At 34.6% G+C, this 21498-nt stretch overlaps 1 protein-coding gene across 3 annotated transcripts in view; it reads left to right on the top strand.

Moving 5' to 3' along the window:
* Positions 1–21498, top strand: part of ATAD2B (ATPase family AAA domain containing 2B) — a 101636-nt gene that overhangs the window by 20148 nt on the left and 59990 nt on the right. For all 3 annotated transcript variants that reach the window (XM_084900581.1, XM_084900582.1, XM_084900580.1), the window contains exons 5-13: positions 1475–1577; positions 2645–2753; positions 6616–6732; positions 9005–9080; positions 11220–11318; positions 13140–13251; positions 15551–15666; positions 17593–17767; positions 19761–19849. In XM_084900581.1, coding sequence (XP_084756707.1) covers positions 1475–1577; positions 2645–2753; positions 6616–6732; positions 9005–9080; positions 11220–11318; positions 13140–13251; positions 15551–15666; positions 17593–17767; positions 19761–19849 — 996 coding nt within the window. The remainder of the gene's footprint in view (positions 1–1474; positions 1578–2644; positions 2754–6615; positions 6733–9004; positions 9081–11219; positions 11319–13139; positions 13252–15550; positions 15667–17592; positions 17768–19760; positions 19850–21498) is intronic.

Genomic DNA, 21498 nt, shown 5'->3' with positions numbered 1-21498 from the left:
CCTACTGCACACCTCCCACTGGGGATAGAGCCTGAATTCTGGGAATATACCCTGATTTAAACTCTTGGTTTATAAGTCAACATTCAACTACTGAGCCACACTGGCTGATTTTTAAGACAGTTAAGGTTTTAAAAACAATTTAGGCACTGACTTAGTAATAAATAAAATTATAACAATTTGAATTAACAGTGGATAGCAGTGATTGTAATTTTCTAGTCAGTCTACTAGATTTAATACAATTTATGTAATAGTTAAAAATTTTCCCATCGTTTTTAAGCTCGCTCATAATTAGATACTATAAAATAATTTTATTCTGTATTATAGTCACTTAGTATTTTCTCATTTAACATTTGTATCTTTGACAATTTTCAAACATCATTAAGTTCCATTATTAATATATAATTTGCTTAGTTAAGATTTTGAATTGAAGGTCCTTTTGAGTCTGGGTATTTGGAATGTAGCTAGTGAGCCAACCTAGCTGATTGCTCGGTATCAACATACGATGAAACGTTATTCTTCTCAGGTAATAGGTTATCATACTTAATTCTGGCAAATGCCTGGAGAAGGGAGATCAGTATAATCTCTATTTGATCGGAGAGGAAATTATATTCTGTAGTGGTAATGTCAAATTTGAGTATTAGTTATTTTTTTTCTATTTTTTACATTTTTCTTTTTTTTCTTTTTTAAAAAAATATATATTTTATTGATTTTTTTACAGAGAGGAAGGGAGAGGGATAGAGAGTTAGAAATATCGATGAGAGAGAATCATCGATAAGCTGCCTCTTGCACACCCCCTACTGGGGATGTGCCCGCAACCAAGGTACATGCCCTTGACTGGAATCGAACCAGGGACCCTTCAGTCCGCAGGCCAGCGCTCTATCCACTGAGCCAAACCGGTTTCGGCTCTTTTTTACATTTTTCTATTACAGTTTACACTCAGTATTATTTGTATTAGTTTCAGTGTACTTTTGTTAAATACTTAGACCAGTGTCTGGAAACATAACGTTTGAAAAGTGAAATGTTCTAATGTCAGCATGTATTTTGTGGATGTGTCAGTATTCTCTAATTTCTAGAAAGACCTGATCTATTACCTTATTAACTTTAAACTTTTTACAAATCCTATTCTCTATATAGAATAAAATAAAAAGATTAAATTAGTTACTTTTTTCAGTGCTTTGGATCTGGTAGTCAATATTTTTTAGTGGCATTGTGGATTTGAATATTTGGAGCCTTATAAACAAAAATCTTCTATTTTGTAAGTTTTACTTTAATAAGTATATTAAAGTAGAAGGTCTTTTGGTTTTATCTTTTTTGGGCGCATTATCTTCTGATGGATGTCAGTTCAAAGAGGGATGTACTGTTACATACCATCAGAGATGATTTAGTTATGCTTTGGTGAAGATCTCTTTTATGTGGATGACTCAGTGTATGGTCCCACAATTGTCTAAACCCTAGTTTTATTTTATGATTATAGTACTGCTGAAGCTGTACTGCAAGAAATGGACAACATTAACATTAGACGGAATCGTCGATCAGGAGAAGTGGAACGACTTCGAATGTGGACAGATACAGAATTTGTGAGTATACTTTAACAACCATTGCAATTTTTATTTATATTGAGGAATAAAAAGGGAGAGTGAACAGCATTTGGACTTTGGATTAATAGAATTGCTCCTTCTTCATTTTTAGCTTGGGACTTTTTTGCTTTCTTGCTTCTTTTATCCCATCCCCTACTTGCCACAATTCCCCTAAACATCCGCTCTCTACTTTTGCCAGAATAGTCATCTGAAAATGCAGTTCTGATTTTGTTACTTTTCTGATGTGAAACTTCAATGTTTTTTTTTTTTTTTTTTTTAATAAATATATTTTATTGATTTTGTACAGAGAGAAAGAGAGAGAGATAGAGAGTTAGAAACATCAATGAGAGAGAGTCATCGATCAGCTGCCTCTTGCACACCCCCCACCGGGGATATGCCCACAACCAAGGTACATGCCCTTGACCGGAATCAAACCCGGGACCTTTCAGTTCCCAAGCCGACGCTCTACCCATTGAGCCAAACCGGTTTCGGCTTCAATGGTTTTTTAATGTGTTCTGAAATAATTAAAAATATTTTGGCTTTCATAATTTGTTTTCAACTTTTATCTTCTCAATACTATTGCCCAAATATAAACAAGTCATTCTTGTTCATCTATCTTACTTTTCTTAATCCTTCTGGTTAGGGACTGATGTAATCCTTCCTTGTTTCAAGGCTCATTTCAAATGTTGCCTTGCTTCCCTGCCCTTATCAAGAAGATGTTGTCTCTTTGAATTCTACTTTGTACCTTTCTTTATGGTGTTTAACTTTGTTTACTTCCCTTTATAGTTACCTGTGATTTATTTTCATCCTACTAGTTTGTAATTTGCTTGCATGAGACAATATTCCATGGCATTATATTTTACAATTTTCAAATATTTTATAAGTTTTATTTGTTTATTTTTTTGTCCTTTAAATTTATTGAATTCAGGAAGCTGTTTTCATGAATCTGTGCCTTGTAAATAGGCGCTCAGTGAATTTTGTTGAGTAGACATGTCCCAGTGGATTATACTATTTATTGCCAATAATAAATTCCATGTTAATATTTGACAGATTTCTTTCTTTAAAAGGAAAACATGGATATGTATTCAAGAGTGAAAAGGCGAAGAAAGTCACTGAGAAGAAATAGTTATGGGATTCAAAATCATCATGAAGTCTCTACTGAAGGTGAAGAAGAAGGTTTGTATAACACTTTATGAAATAAATACTAGAAAGTTTAGGTGGAAGAAAAAAATATTCAGCTGAAACCGGTTTGGCTCAGTGGTAGAGCGTCGGTCTGCGGACTGAAAGGTCCCAGGTTTGATTCCGGTCAAGGGCATGTACATTGGTTGCGGGCACATCCCCGGTAGGGGGTGTGCAAGAGGCAGCTGGTCGATGTTTCTCTCTCATCGATGTTTCTAGCTCTCTATCTCTCCTCCTTCCTCTCTGTAAAAAAATCAATAAAATATGTTTAAAAAAAAAAAAAGAAAAAAAGAAAAAGAAAAAAATATTCAAGTAACATGTAATATTGCCAATTAGGTGAATTTTGGTTGTAGGGGTCTATATTTTGTATAATTTGAAGTAATTTTTATTCAACTGGCATTCTGAGTTTTTATTTTCTGCATTGGAAAAATGCCTTTACTATACTCTCTACATTGTTGTAATGTATCTAATTTGTAGCTATTGATAGTCCTTAATGACCTAATTTACATTTGCCATGAGCTGATTTGCTTGCTAGGTCAGGCCTTTTTTTATATTTAGATACCTTCCAATCAGAAGCCTCTAAACAGAATCACTTTCTGTCCATAGTCTCTAAATCTCTAATTACTGTATTTGGGCCCCAAATTTAGTTACGGACTGAGGAGTATACTAGTTTACTACTGTTTTTTTCTGAGGCATGTCTAGGTTCTGAACTGTAGAACCCCAAATTGTACAGCTGAAGCTGGAACATGATGAAAGTACGTTTGCCCCAAGGATTATAAATTAATGACTAGCACATCTATAGGAATTAATTCTTTGGGAGTTCATCTTCTTTATTGTATTGAATTGGATTTTCAGATGATTTGGTGTATTGTAAATACAGGGTACTTGTATTTTACTAGACAGTTTTACTTGTTCCCATGGTTTGTATAGCTTAGAAGAATAGGTTTATTACTTTTATTCTGTAATTAATATACTAGCAAGTTATGAAGAACTGATATTTCTAATGAAGGTACTTTATTGAGCAAATATTGTTACAGCTAGCACCTCTATATTGCTTTGTTTTGGAGAAAAGCAGTATATGTAGGTGAGACAGATTTATAATATGGTTTTTGCCTTTTTATTAACTGAACATCTTTGTGGAGTTTTCAAAGTAGATTGGACACATACAGCATTTCCTCCCATAGTAAATAGTATTATTGTATAGGCGTGTTTTTTTTTTTAATTTTTTAAGGTTTTGGAAATGTAATTTGGCATAAGTAATTAATAGTATTATTTAGATAAGTTATATTTTATTTGCTGATTTTCTCTTTTCCCTAATAATAAAAAATTTAAAAACTTAGAATAAGCTTTCAGATGTTACCAGTAAAATGTAAAGTCCTTTTCATTTTTTGTCTCCTATTTCACTCAGCATCACTGGCAATTAAAAATTTTTCCTGTGCCTTAATATGATTGTATTGTATTGGCAGTTCTTGTGGTTAAAAACTTAATCCTAAAGTATATTGTACTTAAGGACCATAAGCCTATAAATTTTCATTAGATTTTTATTTCAAACTGTAAATAGATGCCACATCTTAGCTATAGCCAAAAAGTTTTTATTTTTATTTTTTTATTTTTTTTTTATTTTTATTTTTTTTGTTTTTTGTTTTTTGTTTTTTTTTAAATCAATCTTTATTGTTCATATTATTACAAAGGTTCCTCATTTCTTCCTCCCTCCACCAGGTTCCCACCCCACCCTCTGCCCCCTCCCCATCCCCCATTGTCCTCATCCATAGGTGCACAGTTTATGTTCAGTCTCTTCCTCCCTCCCTTTCCCCGATAGTAAATCTCTTTTCAGATAGTAAATCTGTTACTTAGCATTTTCTCATATCAATAATACCTCCACATGCCCAATGATACACTTCACACAGAAGACATTTTCAAATAGGTCAACCAGCCTCATCCAGGCCCCACCCAAGGCACTCACAGATCAACACCCCAGCGCTATACTAACTCAACACATCCAGATCTAAGCCTTCATCACTTGATTCAGCAGACCCTCAAGTTCCCGCAAAAGTTTCCAGCCATGTCTGAGAGGCAGCCGTGGGCAGGTACAGGCGAGGAGCAAGCTGTTTCGGGCCTGGCTGCTCCGGGCCTGGCCTCTGTTGCTCTGGTTCGTTCCACAACCAGCTGCTCCGGGTCTGGTCACTGCCGCTCCCGACCTAGTTGCTCTGGACTTGGCTGTTAGCCAAAAAGTTTTTAAAACAATTTAAAAAAACAAACTTTTGTGTTTGTGTATATTTTAATTTAGTTTTTTACATTTATAGTTAGGTGAATTATCATAAAACAATCACTAATGTCAACAAATAACCTATAGTATTATCAATACCCTAGAAGCCTGTTTCATGGTCCCTCCCAATACCTACTGCATTTTCTTACCAAGTATAATTAATCCTTACCTGTTGTCAACAGGCCTCACAAACTGTTACACTGCCAACAATAATTGCTTTTGCTGTAACATTAATAATTGTCTTGTAAACATATTTTTTGAACTACCAAGTAGTATTTGAATACTAACCTAATCCAGAGGTTACATAATTGGACATTGAATGAAGTTTGCTATAGTAAAATGCTGAATCATAAGCAAATCAAGAGATCAAATATGATCATATTGACTTATTTAGCAGGTAACTATATTGATTATTTATTTGTAGGAAAGGCATTTATTTGTAGAAAAGAATATCACCTGAGGATATTCTTCCATTGATTTTGAGGGAGAGTGGAAGAGAGAGGGAAAAGCAGAGAGAAACATGGATGTGAAAGAAACCCATTGGTTGGTTGCCTCCTGCACGAGCCCTGACCAGGGTTTGGCCGGGGAGGAATCTGCAGCCGAGGTACTTGGCCCTTGATTGGAATTGAACCTTTGGTCTGCAGGTTGTTGCTCTACCCACTGGGCCAAACCTGCTAGGGCTATTGATTTATGCTCTATGATACAGAATTGATACTTTTATTTATTTTATTTTTATTTTAAATCAATTTATTATTTATTTATTTATTTATTTATTTATTTATTTATTTATTTATTTTTGTTGATTTCAGAGAGGAAGAGAGAGGGAGAGAGAGAGAGAAACATCAGTGATGAGAGAGAATAATTGATCAACTGCCTCCTTCACACCCCCTACTAGGAATCAAGCCCACAACCCAAGCATGTGCCCTTGACCAGAATTGAACCCGGACCTGTCAGTCGCAGGCCAACGTTCTATCCACTAAGCCAAACCAGCTAGGGACAGAACTGATACTTTTAAGTGTCACCTGTGCAAAGTAAAAGATAAAATGTAGCCCCTGCTAGGCCTGTGTTGCTCAGTGATTGAGCATTGACCTATGAACCAGTAGGTCATAGTTCGATTCTGGGTCAGGGTGCATGCAGTTGCAGGCTTGATTCCCCCAGTGTAGGGTGTGCAGGAGGCAGCTGATCCATGATTCTCATCATTGATGTTTTTAATTGAAAGTGCTCGATAAACTACAAAGTAACTCCCTCTTCCTTCCTCTCTGAAATCAACAACAATATATTTTTAAAAAATGTAATTCCTGGCTGGTGCAGCACAGTTGATTGAAAGTTACTGGCTCATGAAACCTGCTCGATTCCTGGTCAGAGCATGTGCCCAGATTTCAGGCTTGATCCCCATTTGGGGTGTGAGCAGGAGGCAGTCAATCACTATTTCTTACACTGATGTTTTTCTCTTTTTCTCTCCCTCTCCCCCCTCTCTAAAAAACCAACAAAAATATATTTTAAAAAATGAAATATAAATATTGCGTTCTAGAGCGGACCAATCCTGTGGATTAAAACTTTTGTTTTTTTCTCTTGTGTGTGTGGGGAAATTAGAATCTCAAGAGGAGGATGGAGATATAGAAGTTGAAGAGGCAGAAGGAGAAGAAAATGACAGACCATATAATTTGAGACAAAGAAAAACAGTGGATCGATACCAAGCACCTCCAATAGGTAGGAGACACTAAATAACTTCTTTGTTTTTATAGTTGGTAGCTTGTTCTGCTTCATCTGTTTAAAAAATTGGTGCTGCTGAATTTAAAAGAATTAACTCTCTTGTAGGTTCCACATAACTTTTCCTATATGTGCTTCTGTTTATTATAGAATGGAAAGAAAATTTAAGTATGTAGTTGCAATATAGAATTACATAGAACATGTACATTTTAGTTAAAGAAGCTAAACTTAATAGTTAATACTGCTTTGGTTTTGTATTTCTTTGTAGCTTGTTAAGCACTTTCAATTACAGCAGTTCTTTAGGGCAAGAATCTCTATGTTCCCAGTAGTTGAGTAATTTAGTCACAGAAGTGGTACATGGCTGCAGCTTGGCCAGTAATATAGGGGTTTGTTTTTTATTTTTATTGGAAAGAAAAATGTTTAAATCTAATGGACATGTAATAAATTCTACAGATACTATTTTATTGACTTTTTCCAGCTCTTGGGAAATTCTGCCACTATTGATTCCCTTTAAAGTTTTAAAAATTGAGATATAATTCACATATCATGAAATTCACCTTTTTTTCTGGTTTTTAATATGTACACTTCATTGGTTTTTCATATATTCCCTAGAGTGTGCAGTCATCAACACTATATAATTTTAGAACATTTTATTACTTTCATACTCTCCTCTTCCCCCCACACCCAGCCCTTGGCAACTACTAATGTACTTTCTTTCTCTAAAGATTTGCCTGTATGTGAACTTTTGTGTTTAATTTCTTTCACTTAGCATAATGCTTTAAAGGAAGAATCTAGATCTTTTTACTCAAACCCTTTATTTTCTAAAACAGTGATCGTTCTCTGAAAGGTGTCTATCAGAGTTATCTTATTAGAAGCTTGCCCAAGTACGAGGATACTTATCTACCACAGTTAAGAGTCACTGTTACAGATAGTCCTGTTAATAATGGGGGAGATGTATTGGGACAGAAAAAAGACTGTGAGCTATTTGTCTAGATTAAAAAAAAAATAATTAAAGACCATTGCCATTACACATATTTATGAAGCTATCACAGTTAAGACAATGAACATGTTTATCGACCCCCCAAATTTCATCCTGCCTGTTTATAATCTACTCCTACTCTTCTGTGCCTCTCTGCTTCCAATCTGATCTGATCTTCTTTCTTTCACTATAGATTAGTTTATATTTTATTACATAAAGAACATAGTATTGTACATATGCTTTTTTTGTCTTTTACTCAGCATAATTATTATAAGACTCATACATGTTGAACATAACAATAGTGTGCTTTTATTGCTGAGTAACATTCCATTATATGAATATATCACAATTTTGTTTATCTGTTCATTTGTTTTATGGACATTGGGATTGTTGACATTTCTAGTATTGGCTATTATAAATGAACTTGTTAATGAACATTCATGTGCAAATAATTGTTTAAACATAAGCTTTGGTTTTTCTTATAATTATTCTTTTTTATGGCTGGAATGTCTAGGTTTTATTGTTAGGATAAGGATACATTTAATTTTCTAAGAAATTTCTCACTGTTTTCCAAAGTGATTGCATCACTTACCTCTTGCTCAGAGAGTATATGAGATTTCTAGTTGGTCTATATTTTTGCCAGCACTTGGTATGGTCATTTTAAAAATTAGCTTTAATATATATATTTTATTGATTTTTTTTTTTTTTTTTTTTACAGAGAGGAAAGGAGAGGGCTAGAGAGTTAGAAACATCGATCAGCTGCCTCCTGCACACCCCCTACTGGGATGTGCCTGTAACCAAGGTACATGCCCTTGACCGGAATCGAACCCGGGACCTTTCAGTCCGCAGGCCGACGCTGAGCCAAACTGGTTTCGGCTTAAAAATTAGCTTTAATATGCATTTATTTTAGTTCTAATTTATATTTCCCTAGTGAGCAATGATTTTGAGTGTCATTTTATGTGATGATTTGCCAATGTTATCTCTGGTGAAGTGTCTGTTCAAATCTCAGGCATTTTTTCAGTTGAGTTGTTTATTTTCTTATTAAGTTTTGAGAGTTCCTCATGCATTTTGGATATCAGTCCTTTATCAGATATGTGATTTGCAAATATTTTCTCTGTCTATAACTTTTCCCCCCTCTTAATAGTGTCTTTCAAAGAGCAGAATTTTGTTAATTTTTAAGAACTCCAATTTATCAATTTAGTAGAAGTTTTCTCTACTCCTTTAATATATCAATTTATCATTTTATTATTAGTTATTTCTATATTATCCTATTTTTTTTTTTTTTTTTTTAAGTACCTGCTCATCAAAAAAAGAGGGAAAACACGCTGTTTGATATTCACAGATCTCCAGCAAGAAGAAGCCATATCAGGTATGTTGTATTGGTTTTTGAAAGGAAGAAATATTTACATCTGTCATTTATACACTAGAGGGCTGATGCATGAAGATTTGTGGAACAATGGGCCTTCCTCTCCCTGGCTGCAGGCACTACCTTTGCTCCTGCTCAGAGCCGCCTTTCTGCCTTTGCTCAGCCTAGAGGTGCCTTTCCATGCTGCCCAGAGGCCCAGAGTAGCTGGGGCGGTGCTGAATACCTGTGTCATCGCCATGGTGATATAAGTGCCCTACCCCCTGGCCACTTGGTGCCTGTGTATGCAAATTAACCCACCATCTTTGTTGGGTTAAATTGCATAATCATTCCTGATTGGCTGGTGGTTGTTGCAAAGGTACGGTCAATTTGCATCTTTCTCTTTTATTAGTGTAGATATCCTTTAAATCATACATAATGTATTGCCTTATAATTATAGTATAGTTATTGATAGTGTAAATGATAATGCCAGTGAGGGACTAAATAGCACTTTTCTTTTTCAATTTTATTTCTCTATTATAGTTGATATTTGATATATTTTATGTTAGTTTTGGTATACAGCATAGTGGTTAGACAGTTATATAATTTATAAATAACCTCCTCCCTCCGCCCTGATAACTCAAATACTTATTTGTCATCACACACAGTTATTACAGTACTAGTGGCCTGGTGGACAGATTCATGCACAATGAAAGGAAATCGAAACCTGCTCTCTGACATCCCCAGAGGTGCCCTGGAGTGTGGGAGGGCACTCTGCAAAGTTGCTGTTGTATAAATAGGGTGTAGAATGCAAATGCAAGTGTGCAGTAAACCAGATTCAGGGCAACAGTGCCCCAGCAACAACAGAACCCGCGGTTGAGGGGAAATCACATGGCCCTGCGAGGAATCGGGCTCCTTCCTCATTAGAGAGGTCTTTGAAGATGAGTAGTTTTATTTTTAGCAAGATGGGGCTCTCCCACACTACCATTGTGATTTAAGATCCTACCTTGATGAGATCTTGCCAAACACGTGAATTGGATGAAGGGGTCTTGTAGAATACCCTCATTCACCAGACCTCACACCTCTAGATTTTTTAAAATGGGGATACTTAATAAAGTCTACACTACAAAATAAGCAACTGTCACTGAATTGAGACTAGCCATTAAAGGAGAATGCACTCAACTACCAAATGAAATCTTTCTGGAGTGCCTGGACCAGAATGAACAGTTTGAAAACAGGCATTGACAAAACAAACAATGTCTGTATATTCGATTACATTTTGAAAATGAAATGTATTTTAATAAACACTGCCTTTATAATTATTCACAGTGTACCTCTAATTTTTGGGACACCCTGTACATGCAAATACGCATATCAATTGCTACCCGTTCTTTTTACATAAAATGTAATGTATACATTATCCTGCACCTTGTTATTTCATTTAATTCATTTTAACTGTCTTTTCAGTATTGTGAAACTTCACATTTATGTTATAGTTGCATAATATTGTATTTGTAGATATAGTATAATTTAAAAACTAGTCCTTTATTGAGAGTCAGGTTGCTTTCACTCTTTTGCTATTGTAAAATATGATGTAATGAATATGCTGGAGTAATTGTCATTTTATATGTATACATATGTCTTCCTGAACTACTCTATTTAAAAGTTGTGGGCTCCCTTGCCAAGACTGGTTTGGCTCAGTGGATAGAGCGTCGGCCTGCGGACTGAAAGGTTCCGGGTTCGATTCTGGTCAAAGGCATGTACCTTGGTTGCGGGCACATCCCTAGTAGGGGTGATGCAAGAGGCAGCTGATCGATGATTCTCTCTCATCGATGTTTCTAACTTTTATCCCTTTCTCTTCCTCTCTGTAAAAAATCAATAAATTATATATTTTTAAAAAAAAAAAAGTTGTGGGCTCCCTATCCTCCTTCTCTTTTCTTTTTCTCTGGGAATTTACTATGTTTATACCTCATTAGATATATACTGCATGAGTGCAAGGAGCTTGGTAACTATTTCTGAGTGAATGGATGAATGTGTGTGTTTTCTACTAAGCTAATTGTAAATGTGATGCTTATAATATGTATTTAAAATCCATTTGCTACTGTAATGATTTTAAAGACTTTACTCTCTTTTTTCTTTTTTTTGAACTTTACTCTCTTTAAATAGGAGAAAGAAGCATGCTATTCATAGTAGTGATACAACTTCTTCTGATGAAGAACGTTTTGAAAGAAGGAAATCAAAGAGCATGGCAAGAGCGAGAAATAGGTTAGTAAATTTTTTTACCATTGTTTTCTCTGACAGAAAAAAGAAAGAACAGTTTTTATATTTTGAATGGGATTCTTATCTGTACTAGCATTTTGCTACCGTTGATACTCAACACAATATTTTAGCCTAATGTGCTGATTGGCTTTTGCTTATAATTCTTAGAGGAGACATCTGACTCTGGGTTATTTACTGTATAAGTATTCAGTAAAATGGTGTGTGCAAAGTAAAGAAAGAAGAGCCACAGGGAAGAGGCCAACCTCTATGACAATATTTTTCTCCATACTTTTCTTCTATCCCGAATTCATATAGTGAGGCTGCTTTTTGATGCTTATAATGATTGCACTCAGAGTAAGACTTGGCTTCTAATAAAATTAGGTCAGGAGCCCTTGGCTTTTTATTGGAAATTTTGTTTTAATTTTGGTTGAATGTGTGCCTCTGGTGGTGTTTGCCTAACTAGGTTAAATGACTGATTACTACATAGCTTCCTGAAACCTCAAAATTTTTGAAGTTTTGAAGGGGAAGAAAATCAGTATTTTGTTTAGTAAATAATTAGCTTCAAATTAATAATTTATTCTTTAAAATTTGAGTTAATGTTCTAGCTTATTTTATAATACTAAAGATAGATTATATTTTAAAAGTTTACATTTGGCAAAGCATTTCTATAATTTATTGTTATATATTTGTTATAGAAATACCAAGTTTTTATTTAGCAGGTGTTGGAAACTAGTTTGGAAAGGTGTAGATTGTATGCAGACAATAAATTCCTTATGTAGTAGATGATGGAAAGAAAATGTAAGAGAAAGTCTAAGTTTAAATAAAAGAATTTAATGCCTATTTGATCTGTACTATTCTGATATCTGCTTTGGAAATATGTTTTTGAGAGAAGGTAGCACTCAGAAATGTTATCAAAGTTACATTCATTATAAAAGTCATACTTTTTTGAGGCTGTTTGTAATTTTTTGGTGTTTACCCAAGGTTAAAAGAGAAAGTAGATTATATTTTCTAAGGGCAGTAAAATTAAATAATACAATATATGGTTTTAGGTAGTTAAAGATTTATTTTAAGTTATACAAAAGATTAAGCTTAGTCTCAAAATGTGGTCTAAACTTGGTTTCCTTAGAATAAAAGGGCAAAAACATTTTCTTCAGTCATGTAAATTGAGTAGACATATTCACATAATATCTAAGGATAAGTTTAAATATCATAGTGAAACTTGAGTTCAGTTAGTGCTCTATATTATAGTTCATATGTGTCCCTCAGCCCGGCCTGCACCCTCTCACAATCTGGGACCCCTCAGGGGACATCCCTCTCGCAATTCGGGATCGCTGGCTCCTAGTCGCTGGCCTGCCTACCTGTGTGATTGCCCCTACCGCCTCTGTCTGCTTGCCTGATCGCCCCTAACCACTCTGCCTGCCTGATCGCCCCTAACCACTCTGCCTACCTGATCGCCCCTAACTGCCTCTGCCTTGGTCTCCGTCTCCATGGCTTCATCTGAAATGACATCCAGAAGGTCGTTCAACTGTCTGGTTTAATTAGCATATTATGCTTTTATTATTATAGATAATGTGGAACATCAGATAGGTTAAGTTTTCTGAGTTGGAATAGATTGGCCTTTTTGGACAAATAGATTATTGGCCTTTGCTTTATCTAGTGAATATGTTTATTTTTGGTTTGTTGAAAAGTTTTTAGAAAAGGTAGTTTAAAAATACGGAGTCTTTTGATGTTATTTTCTGGTTTATGATAAAAAGGTGAAAATGTGTTAGATATTTATACTTATTTTGACATTAAAAATGTGAAACTTGAATTTTTTATGAATTTCAGGTGTTTGCCTATGAATTTAAGAACAGAAGATTTAGCCAGTGGTATTCTCCGAGAACGTGTTAAAGTGGGCGCAAGTTTGGCTGATGTTGATCCAATGAACATTGATAAATCAGTAAGTTTTGGAGATGTTTTTCTAGAAGTACCTTTTTTTTTTTTTTTTTTTTTTTTTTAAAAAAAAAGGTCATGTCTTGTTTCTAAACCAACACACAATAAATACAGAAAAATCTAGATATCACCATTGTGTGTGTGTGTGTGTGTGTTGAAAGTTAGCACTCTTAATCATATATGATGTCTACTCAAGTTTTCCCCCCCCTTTTTTTTTTCATTTCACTGTTGCTAGAGCATATAGTGAAAAAATGGTTAGGAAGTGAGGCTGATCCCCATAAACCATGATTAGGCAATTGGTTATTATTGAAGCTGCTGTTTAGGTTTCCAGATCAGATTTGCATTTTAGATATATCGCTCTGTCTATGATTTAGTTAATGAATTTGAGGGCAGCAAGATTGGCTTTAGGGAGACTGGTTCAGGAGTAGTTGTAATCTAGTAATCTGGAGTAATGGTCACAGTAGAAAGAAAGGAGGGTAACGATGGAAGGAGGTGGCATATGGATTTGACATAATTCAGTAGAGAATTTGGTATGACAGAATTTGATGAATTAATTGCTTTTGGGGAATGAGGGAGAGAAACAAGTTGAATATTTTACCCAGGTTTCTGGCTTAAGAGATTGGATGAAGTAATGCATGGCTTAATTCTCTGAGGTAGGAGGCATAATAGAAGAAATACGTATTTGAGGTGTGAAGATTGATTTAGTTATAGGCATGTTTAGGTATCTGTGGCATATCATAAATTGAAGTAACTTGTAGGAAATTGGTTATTTAGTTTTGGCATTAAGGCAAAATATCTGGGCTAGAATTTCAGATATGGATCAACCACATAAAGATAGCTGAGGTTACGATGGTATATGGATAATAAGCACCCAGGAAAGTATAATATATGGTGTGCAAAGAGAAACAAGACTTAGAAAACATGGTAGATTCTTACTGTTAGTAGAATCTTTTCTATGAGGATACTTGGGAATAAGGTTATTATAGAATATATGTGATTATTCCCATAAACATTTCTATTCAACATAATTTAACCAATTCTCACATGATAGACTTAAGTTATCAAATGAAGTTGTGTATGTATTTGAACAGGAAATATTACCTACCTCCAATCTGAAATCATAGGGGAAAATCTTTATTTTATTTGTGAGGACCTAAGGACATTTCAGAGAGTCAAGTCTAGTATCGATAGTTCACATTCTCAGAGGATTTTACTTAATGACCTTTGCTTATTTGGTTTACCAGCACCTTGCTCTCTTGAATCTAGTTAATTTTAGGCATTGCTGCCAGTTAGAGTCAACTTACTTCTTTAAAGTATGATATCATATGCAAGAAAATTTAGCTACTTTTAGAGTTTTTTATTTACACTCTATTTTTCTAGATTACTTAAGTATTGTTTTTCATAGTAAAATATTCATTGTAGAACATTTTCAAGTACCATAACAGAATAAAAAACCAAGGAAAGAAATCTCCCAGTACCCACTGGTCAAAGGCAATCACTGCTAACATTTTGACACTATTTTCTTCAAGCACTTTCTTCTTTTTTTTAATTTTTAAATTTATTTTTTATTTTTTTATTTTTTAAAAAATTTCTCTGTTGATTAAAGTATCACATATTTATCTTCAACCCCCCCATTCCACCCCCCCCCAACACTTTCTTTTATCTAGTTTTTAAATTTACAAACTGTTTTAGATATTTAAACTGTTAGGGGTGGGAGGAATAATCTTTGTTGCATCTTGCGGGAGATTGGTGTTTCTCAAACGTTTTTTTTTTCATTGTTTTTTCGTAATGACAAAATTAAATTTCTCTTTAGGAAAGTTTGTGTTAAAGATTAAGATTTTTGTCAGGTAAAGTTGAGTTTTGGTGGGTTACAAGCCATTGTAATAGCAAAGATTTTTGTTACCCTACTCCTGGATCAACTTTTGCCCCCTTGGGGGTAAAGTTGCCCTTGCTGAGAATGCATGTGATAGGTGGTATTTTGAAAGGCATTTAAATTATTAGCATACATATATAACATAGTATTTCTTATAGATAACCATTAAAGTGTTAGACTAGGCATTGCTCTTGTCCTTAGTTACTATGAGATTAAAGACTGAGAGCTTTATTTGGCTGGACTGACATGTACACTTGAGTTTTACTGCCAACTTTATTTTTCTAACTTATTTCAAAAGTGTGATTATTTTTAACTTCACGTTCAACAATTTCTGCTCAGACATGTATTTCTGAATCATAAAACTGTCTCATGTTAAAAAAAACTATAAATAGTTAAAATTATTTTATGTTAAACTTTTCCCCTTCTTTCCAAGGTACGGTTTGATAGCATAGGTGGATTGAGCCATCATATTCATGCACTAAAGGAAATGGTGGTATTTCCACTATTATATCCAGAAATTTTTGAAAAATTTAAAATTCAGCCTCCAAGGTAAGTATTGTTATTACTGTTAATTTATAAAATTTCAATTAGTAAATGATTATAAGTATAAATATTTCACATGTATTTATTTAGTGTGTTCTAGCAATAAGAATTAAGAAAGAAAATTTGTTTTTGAGTGCTCTAAGGCTGTGGTACTATGTTCTTGAAATTTACACCTTAGCATTTAACTGTCAGGCACAAATCAGGTCTTTAACATATAAGTGAATTGTCCAGATATTTTCCTTGATTTGGCTTTCTAATAGCATTGAGTTTGATGCTCTGTATTGTTTCATCTTTGAAAGTACAATTTCAATGATGTCTTTATTTGACATGATGGGATATTTTTGAGATTGTAAGCTTGGTAATTTATTTTCATGATCATTTTAAGCGTGGTTGATCATGAGGTGATTAAATATTAGAAAAAGGCTAAGAAATTGTTTTAAAGGAGATTGAGCAGAATAAAATATTCTGAAGATGTATATTTATAGATTGTTAGATTTAAACTGCTAAATGTTCCTTTTTATTTAGTAGGAGGTTTTTATTCAGATTTGGTTCTAATTTACTTTCCATGTGTTTAAGGATGTAGAAAATCTATAATATTAAAAAGTCATCTTCAGGAGACATCTGTAATATTTTCAACAATAAAGATAAAGTTAGAAAAAGAGTCTTCTATTTGAGTCATTTAAAAAGTTAGCCTATAATTCTACATTTTCTTTTAAAAACCATGATAGCAGTTTATTTGTTTTTTATATGATATAAATTGAACTTAAAAAATAATTATTACTTTTAGTATAGCCTTGGGATAAACAAAACAGAGAGTTAAAGGGAACAAGTGTCACAAACAGAAAATAATTCTACTCTTTAGGGATGAAAATTTTGTATATTTGTTATAGATTTCTTTTATACATTTGTGCATATGTTAAATTTATGTTTTATTATGCACATGTAAACTTTTAATATAAACGATATTACTTAACAATACTCTTAAATAACTTTGTTTTTTACTGTATAATATATTCCAGACACCTTCCATATTAATTATGTACATATTATTTGATACTATACTAGTGTTTTATTTTATAAATGTAACAGTATATCTGTCCCTTATTACTAAATGGCATTTTTTTTTTTTTAGTTTTTCACAATTAGAATCTAGTCTGTTGAACATCCATTTAAAAATTTTTAACCTGGCCGGCTTAGCTCAGTGATTAATCATTGACCAGGCCAGGCCATATGTCCAGGTTGTAGTCTTGATCCTCAGTGGGGGGGCGTGCAGGAGGCAGCTGATCAATGATACTCTCTTAACATTGACGTTCCTGTTTCTCTCTTCCTCTGCCTTCATTTCTGAAATAAATAAAAATACATTTAAATTAAAAAAAATATATTCTTTTATTTTTTTAAATATATTTTATTGATTTTTTATAGAGAGGAAGAGAGAGGGATAAATAGAAACATCGATGAGAGAGAATCATCGATCAGCTGCCTCTTGCACACCCCCTACTGGGGATGTGCCCACAAGTAAGGTACATGCCCTTGACCGGAATTGAACCTGGGACCTTTCAGTCCGCAGGCTGACGCTCTATCCACTGAGCCAAACCAGTTTCGGCTAAAAATAACATTCTTTTGAGTATTTCTATATGACGTATTCTAAGATGTGAAATTGGTGGGTCACAGGGAAAAACATTTAAAATTTTGATGTATCTTGCCCAATTACTCTCTATTTTGACTTAACTGTATTTTTTGGCCTGTCAAAGCTTGGTGCTTTGAGAACATCCTTGAGGACATTCAGTGAAGGGAAACATTTGTCTGTGTACTAAAAAGGTTTTATTTGTGTCTAATAATTATAATATTAATACAAAATTATACAAGAGATGTATCCTTTTGTATTGGTTATTAGTGGTGGTGATAACATTTATTAATTTTTTATTCCTCTAGGGGCTGTTTGTTTTATGGACCTCCTGGCACAGGTAAAACCTTGGTTGCCAGAGCACTAGCTAATGAGTGCAGTCAAGGAGACAAAAAGGTGGCTTTTTTTATGCGAAAAGGAGCAGACTGTCTGAGCAAGTGGGTGGGTGAATCAGAAAGGCAACTTAGGCTTCTTTTTGATCAGGTAAGTAAAATCAGAGAATATCTTCTTTAACATAGTTGATGCACTTAGACTGTAAATACAGACTGTTCTCGAGGAGGCATATTCTCGAGTCAGTATATGAAATTTAAGATCAGTAATCTAACTATGAATGGTTAAGAAGTATTTAATAGCAATTTTACTAGTATTAGTTTAAGTTGACTCACAACACATTTATTGAGGTGGCTACGAGGCTCCTAATACCATGTTAGATGCTTTTGGAAACCTTGGTTATAACATATTTATCATTAGATTGTAGTCTAATTCAGGAAATAGCATAAAAAGCTTAACATGAAATTACACAAAATAGTACAGTAATTATTTTCATCAGTTGTAAATGTGGTGCTGAAAGAATTTAGCAGTAAGTGAATACTTTTAAAAAATAAGGTGAGCACTGATCAGTATGGTTCAGTTGGTTGGAGTGTTGTCCCATTCACTGAAGGGTGGCAGGTTCAGATTCCGTCAGGGCCCATGCCTTGGTTGTGGGTTTGATTTCCAGTTGAGGTGTATGTGAGAGGCTACTGATTGAGGTTTCTCTCTCTCTCCCCCTTTCTCTAAAAATCAATGAAATTTATTTAAAAAATAAAATGTTAAGGTGAATGAATATTGTGTAGGCTTTCTTTACTATTTATATATAACTAGAGGCCCGGTGCACGATCTACCGGGATTTGGGCCTAAACAGGCAGTTGGACATCCCTCTCACAATCCAGGACTGCTGGCTTCTAACTACTGTCCTGCCTTTCTTCCTAATTGCCCTTAACTGCTTCTGCCTGCCAGCCTGCTCAACCCCTAACCACTCACCTGCCAGCCTGATTGATGCCTAACTGCTCCCCTGACAGTCTGATTGCTCCTAACTACCCTCCCCTACAGCCCTGGTCACCCCCAACTTCCCTCCCCTGCAGGCCAGGTCTCCCCAACTGCTCTTCCCTGCAGGCCTGGGTCCCTCCCAACTGCCCTCCCCTGCTGGCTTGATTGCTCACAACTGCACTCCCTTGCAGACCTGGTCCCTCCCAACTGCCCTCCCCTGCTGCCCATCTTTTGGTGGCCATCTTGTGTCCACATGGGGGCAGTCATCTTGTGTGTTGGAGTGATGGTCAATCTGCATATTACTCTTTTATTAGATAGGATAAGTTCTTATAAATATTATTTTCTAACACTTGTAATAAGAGTCCTCCTGTAAGTTCACTTTGGATTGTTTGAGTTAATGAATGAAGTCATTCATATTTGGCAATGTAACTTATATATCATTGTTTTTAAAGAAATTCAAATGAAATAAAAACAATGCTTTCAATAAGCATTCATTGAATGCCCATGTGTGTCAAAGTTGTTTGTAATTATTAAAACAATTCAAATATGACATTAGTATTAAAAACTGCTGTGTTTAAGATAATGGATCTAGAAAGAGGAATATAGAAAAATTCTTACCTTCATGGTGCTCAGTGTTTATTGGGAAGTCAAACATTTGCAGCCTGTATGCTTTAAGAGAATCCTATATAATAAAAGTGTAGTATGTAAATTGCCCCCTCGCCTGGGAGTTTGACCAAGGGGCGGGGCCGTGGGAAGGAAGGGAAGCTCTGGCCTGCTGCAGTTGCTAGGGACCCTACCAGTGCACGAATTTCATGCATTGGGCCTCTAGTTTAATAATAATTGAAATATATAAATATAAAATAACATTAGTGGATGAGGGAGGAATTAAATGCATGAAATAAAACAAAAATAGTATGTTTAAAAAGACTTTTTATTGTGTATGTGAATAAATAATACATACCAAAGAATAAAACTGAAAACAGTAGATATCTGTAGACCTGTGGTTGGATATTACATAAGTAAAAAGGAAAAGGAGATTTCCTTTTTACTTCTGTAATCTTTTTTACCTGATGTATGTTGTATCATTTGCTTATATTAGCTATTAAGAGAAAACAGTAATAATAAAAAATGGACATTAATACAATAAATAACTCTTTTCTTTTTATACTAGGCATATTTGATGAGACCTTCTATAATATTTTTTGATGAAATAGATGGATTAGCTCCAGTTCGCTCTAGCAGACAAGATCAGATTCACAGGTAATTTTTCTAATCTGATTATGTTAGATTCTTTTCACTCATTGACACAGTATTTAGCCTTAGCCCTTGGATGAGTGCTATGAGGCTTATAACATGTCATCTGTGTCCTTAAGGAAGATCTTTTTCAGTTCGCACAGGGGTCAGCAAACCATGCATGACCTGTGGGGCAAATCTAGCCTCCTGCCCGTTTTTGTAAGTGATGTTTTATTGGAATACAGCTTGTGTTTATCCCTTTTCCCATTATATATGGCTGCTCCTGCACTACAAGAGCAGAGTTGTGGCTGAGGTGGTTGGATGTCGTACTGTGCACCATAAGGTCACCCTTTCAATTCCCATTCAGGGCACAGGCTGTGGGCTTGATCCTCAGTACCTCAGCAGCGGGTATGCAGGAGTCAGCCAGGGATTGACTTTTTTTCTCCCCATACCAATGTTTCTCTGTCCTTATCTCTCTAAAATCAATAAAAATGTATTTAAATTAAATGTGTATACAATAAAATAGGCAGTTCAGTGCTCTTGGGAAAGAATGGGCTTTTCAATGAATAATGCTGGGAAAATTGTGTATCTAGTTGGTGAAAAAATAAAACTGATTCTTCTTCACATGCTATAAAACAATTCCAATTGGATTTTAAGTCCATATTTGAAAGATGATACAAATTCTTTTAGAAGATAATATGAAGGGTTAAGGCTTAGCCCTCAAATATAGTATTTAATTCACTTAGACTTTATTTTAAACATAATAAGGATTATTAGAGAATTTTGATCCAGGAGCTCGTAATTAAAAATTTTAAATTAAAGGTAACTTCTGGTAGAATTTAAGGTAGGGTGTAATTCTGTTTTTGGTCATGTTTAAAACTTTGTTTTTTGATAATCCTGTACAAAACACTTAAAAATGTTGATAAATCCTAACAAGCAGGTCTGGCCAGTGTGGCTTAGTTGGTTGGGCGCCTCCCGTGCATGGAAAGGTTGCTGGTTCATTCCTGGTCAGGGCACATGCCTGGGTTGTAGCCTCGATCCCTAGTAAGGGGCATTCAGGAGGTAGCTGATTGCTATACTGCCCTCACATCGATGTTTCTTTTTTCCCCTTCCCCCTCCTCTTTCTCTAAAAATCAATTAAAGAATCTTTAAAAAATAATTCTAATAAACTTTTCAAATGCTCCCGGTGATTGGAATATACTAAGGAAAAGTTTGAGATTAAATATGAACTTATACTTAAGGATGCTTATTTCTCACCTCTTTTATCTTGAGTGAGGCACTTATGTCATTAATTTTTAGTTATTCAATAGATAAGAATAAGCACAGATCCTCTGCTTGCATGCATATTGGGTCTCTAGCATTTTGGTCTCATTTATGGATTTGGGAAACAAGTGGAACAGTTTATTTAGGAGCAAGAAGGATTTCTTTAACATGTTGAGCATATTGGAGAAGTTATTTCACACTAGTGTTAGCAGTAAGAATAGAAGTGAGAACAGTTGGAAAACACTAAGAAGATCATTGTTACTAGAATTATGGTTTATCTTATAATTAGACATGAAACATTTCTATTCAGTAATGTTAAAGCATAGTTTAAAAACCTAAAATAATTTTGAGTTGAATTTAGTTACAATGATAGCCATTCTAAAGAAAATGTCTAAAATTATAATAATGCAAAA

Source organism: Pipistrellus hanaki, assembly GCF_964339955.1.
Source record: "Pipistrellus hanaki genome assembly, chromosome: 12".
In the NCBI taxonomy this organism is placed as follows: Eukaryota; Metazoa; Chordata; class Mammalia; order Chiroptera; family Vespertilionidae; genus Pipistrellus; species Pipistrellus hanaki.
Note: the sequence above shows the minus strand (reverse complement) of the source record. Positions and strands in the feature narration are given on the sequence as shown.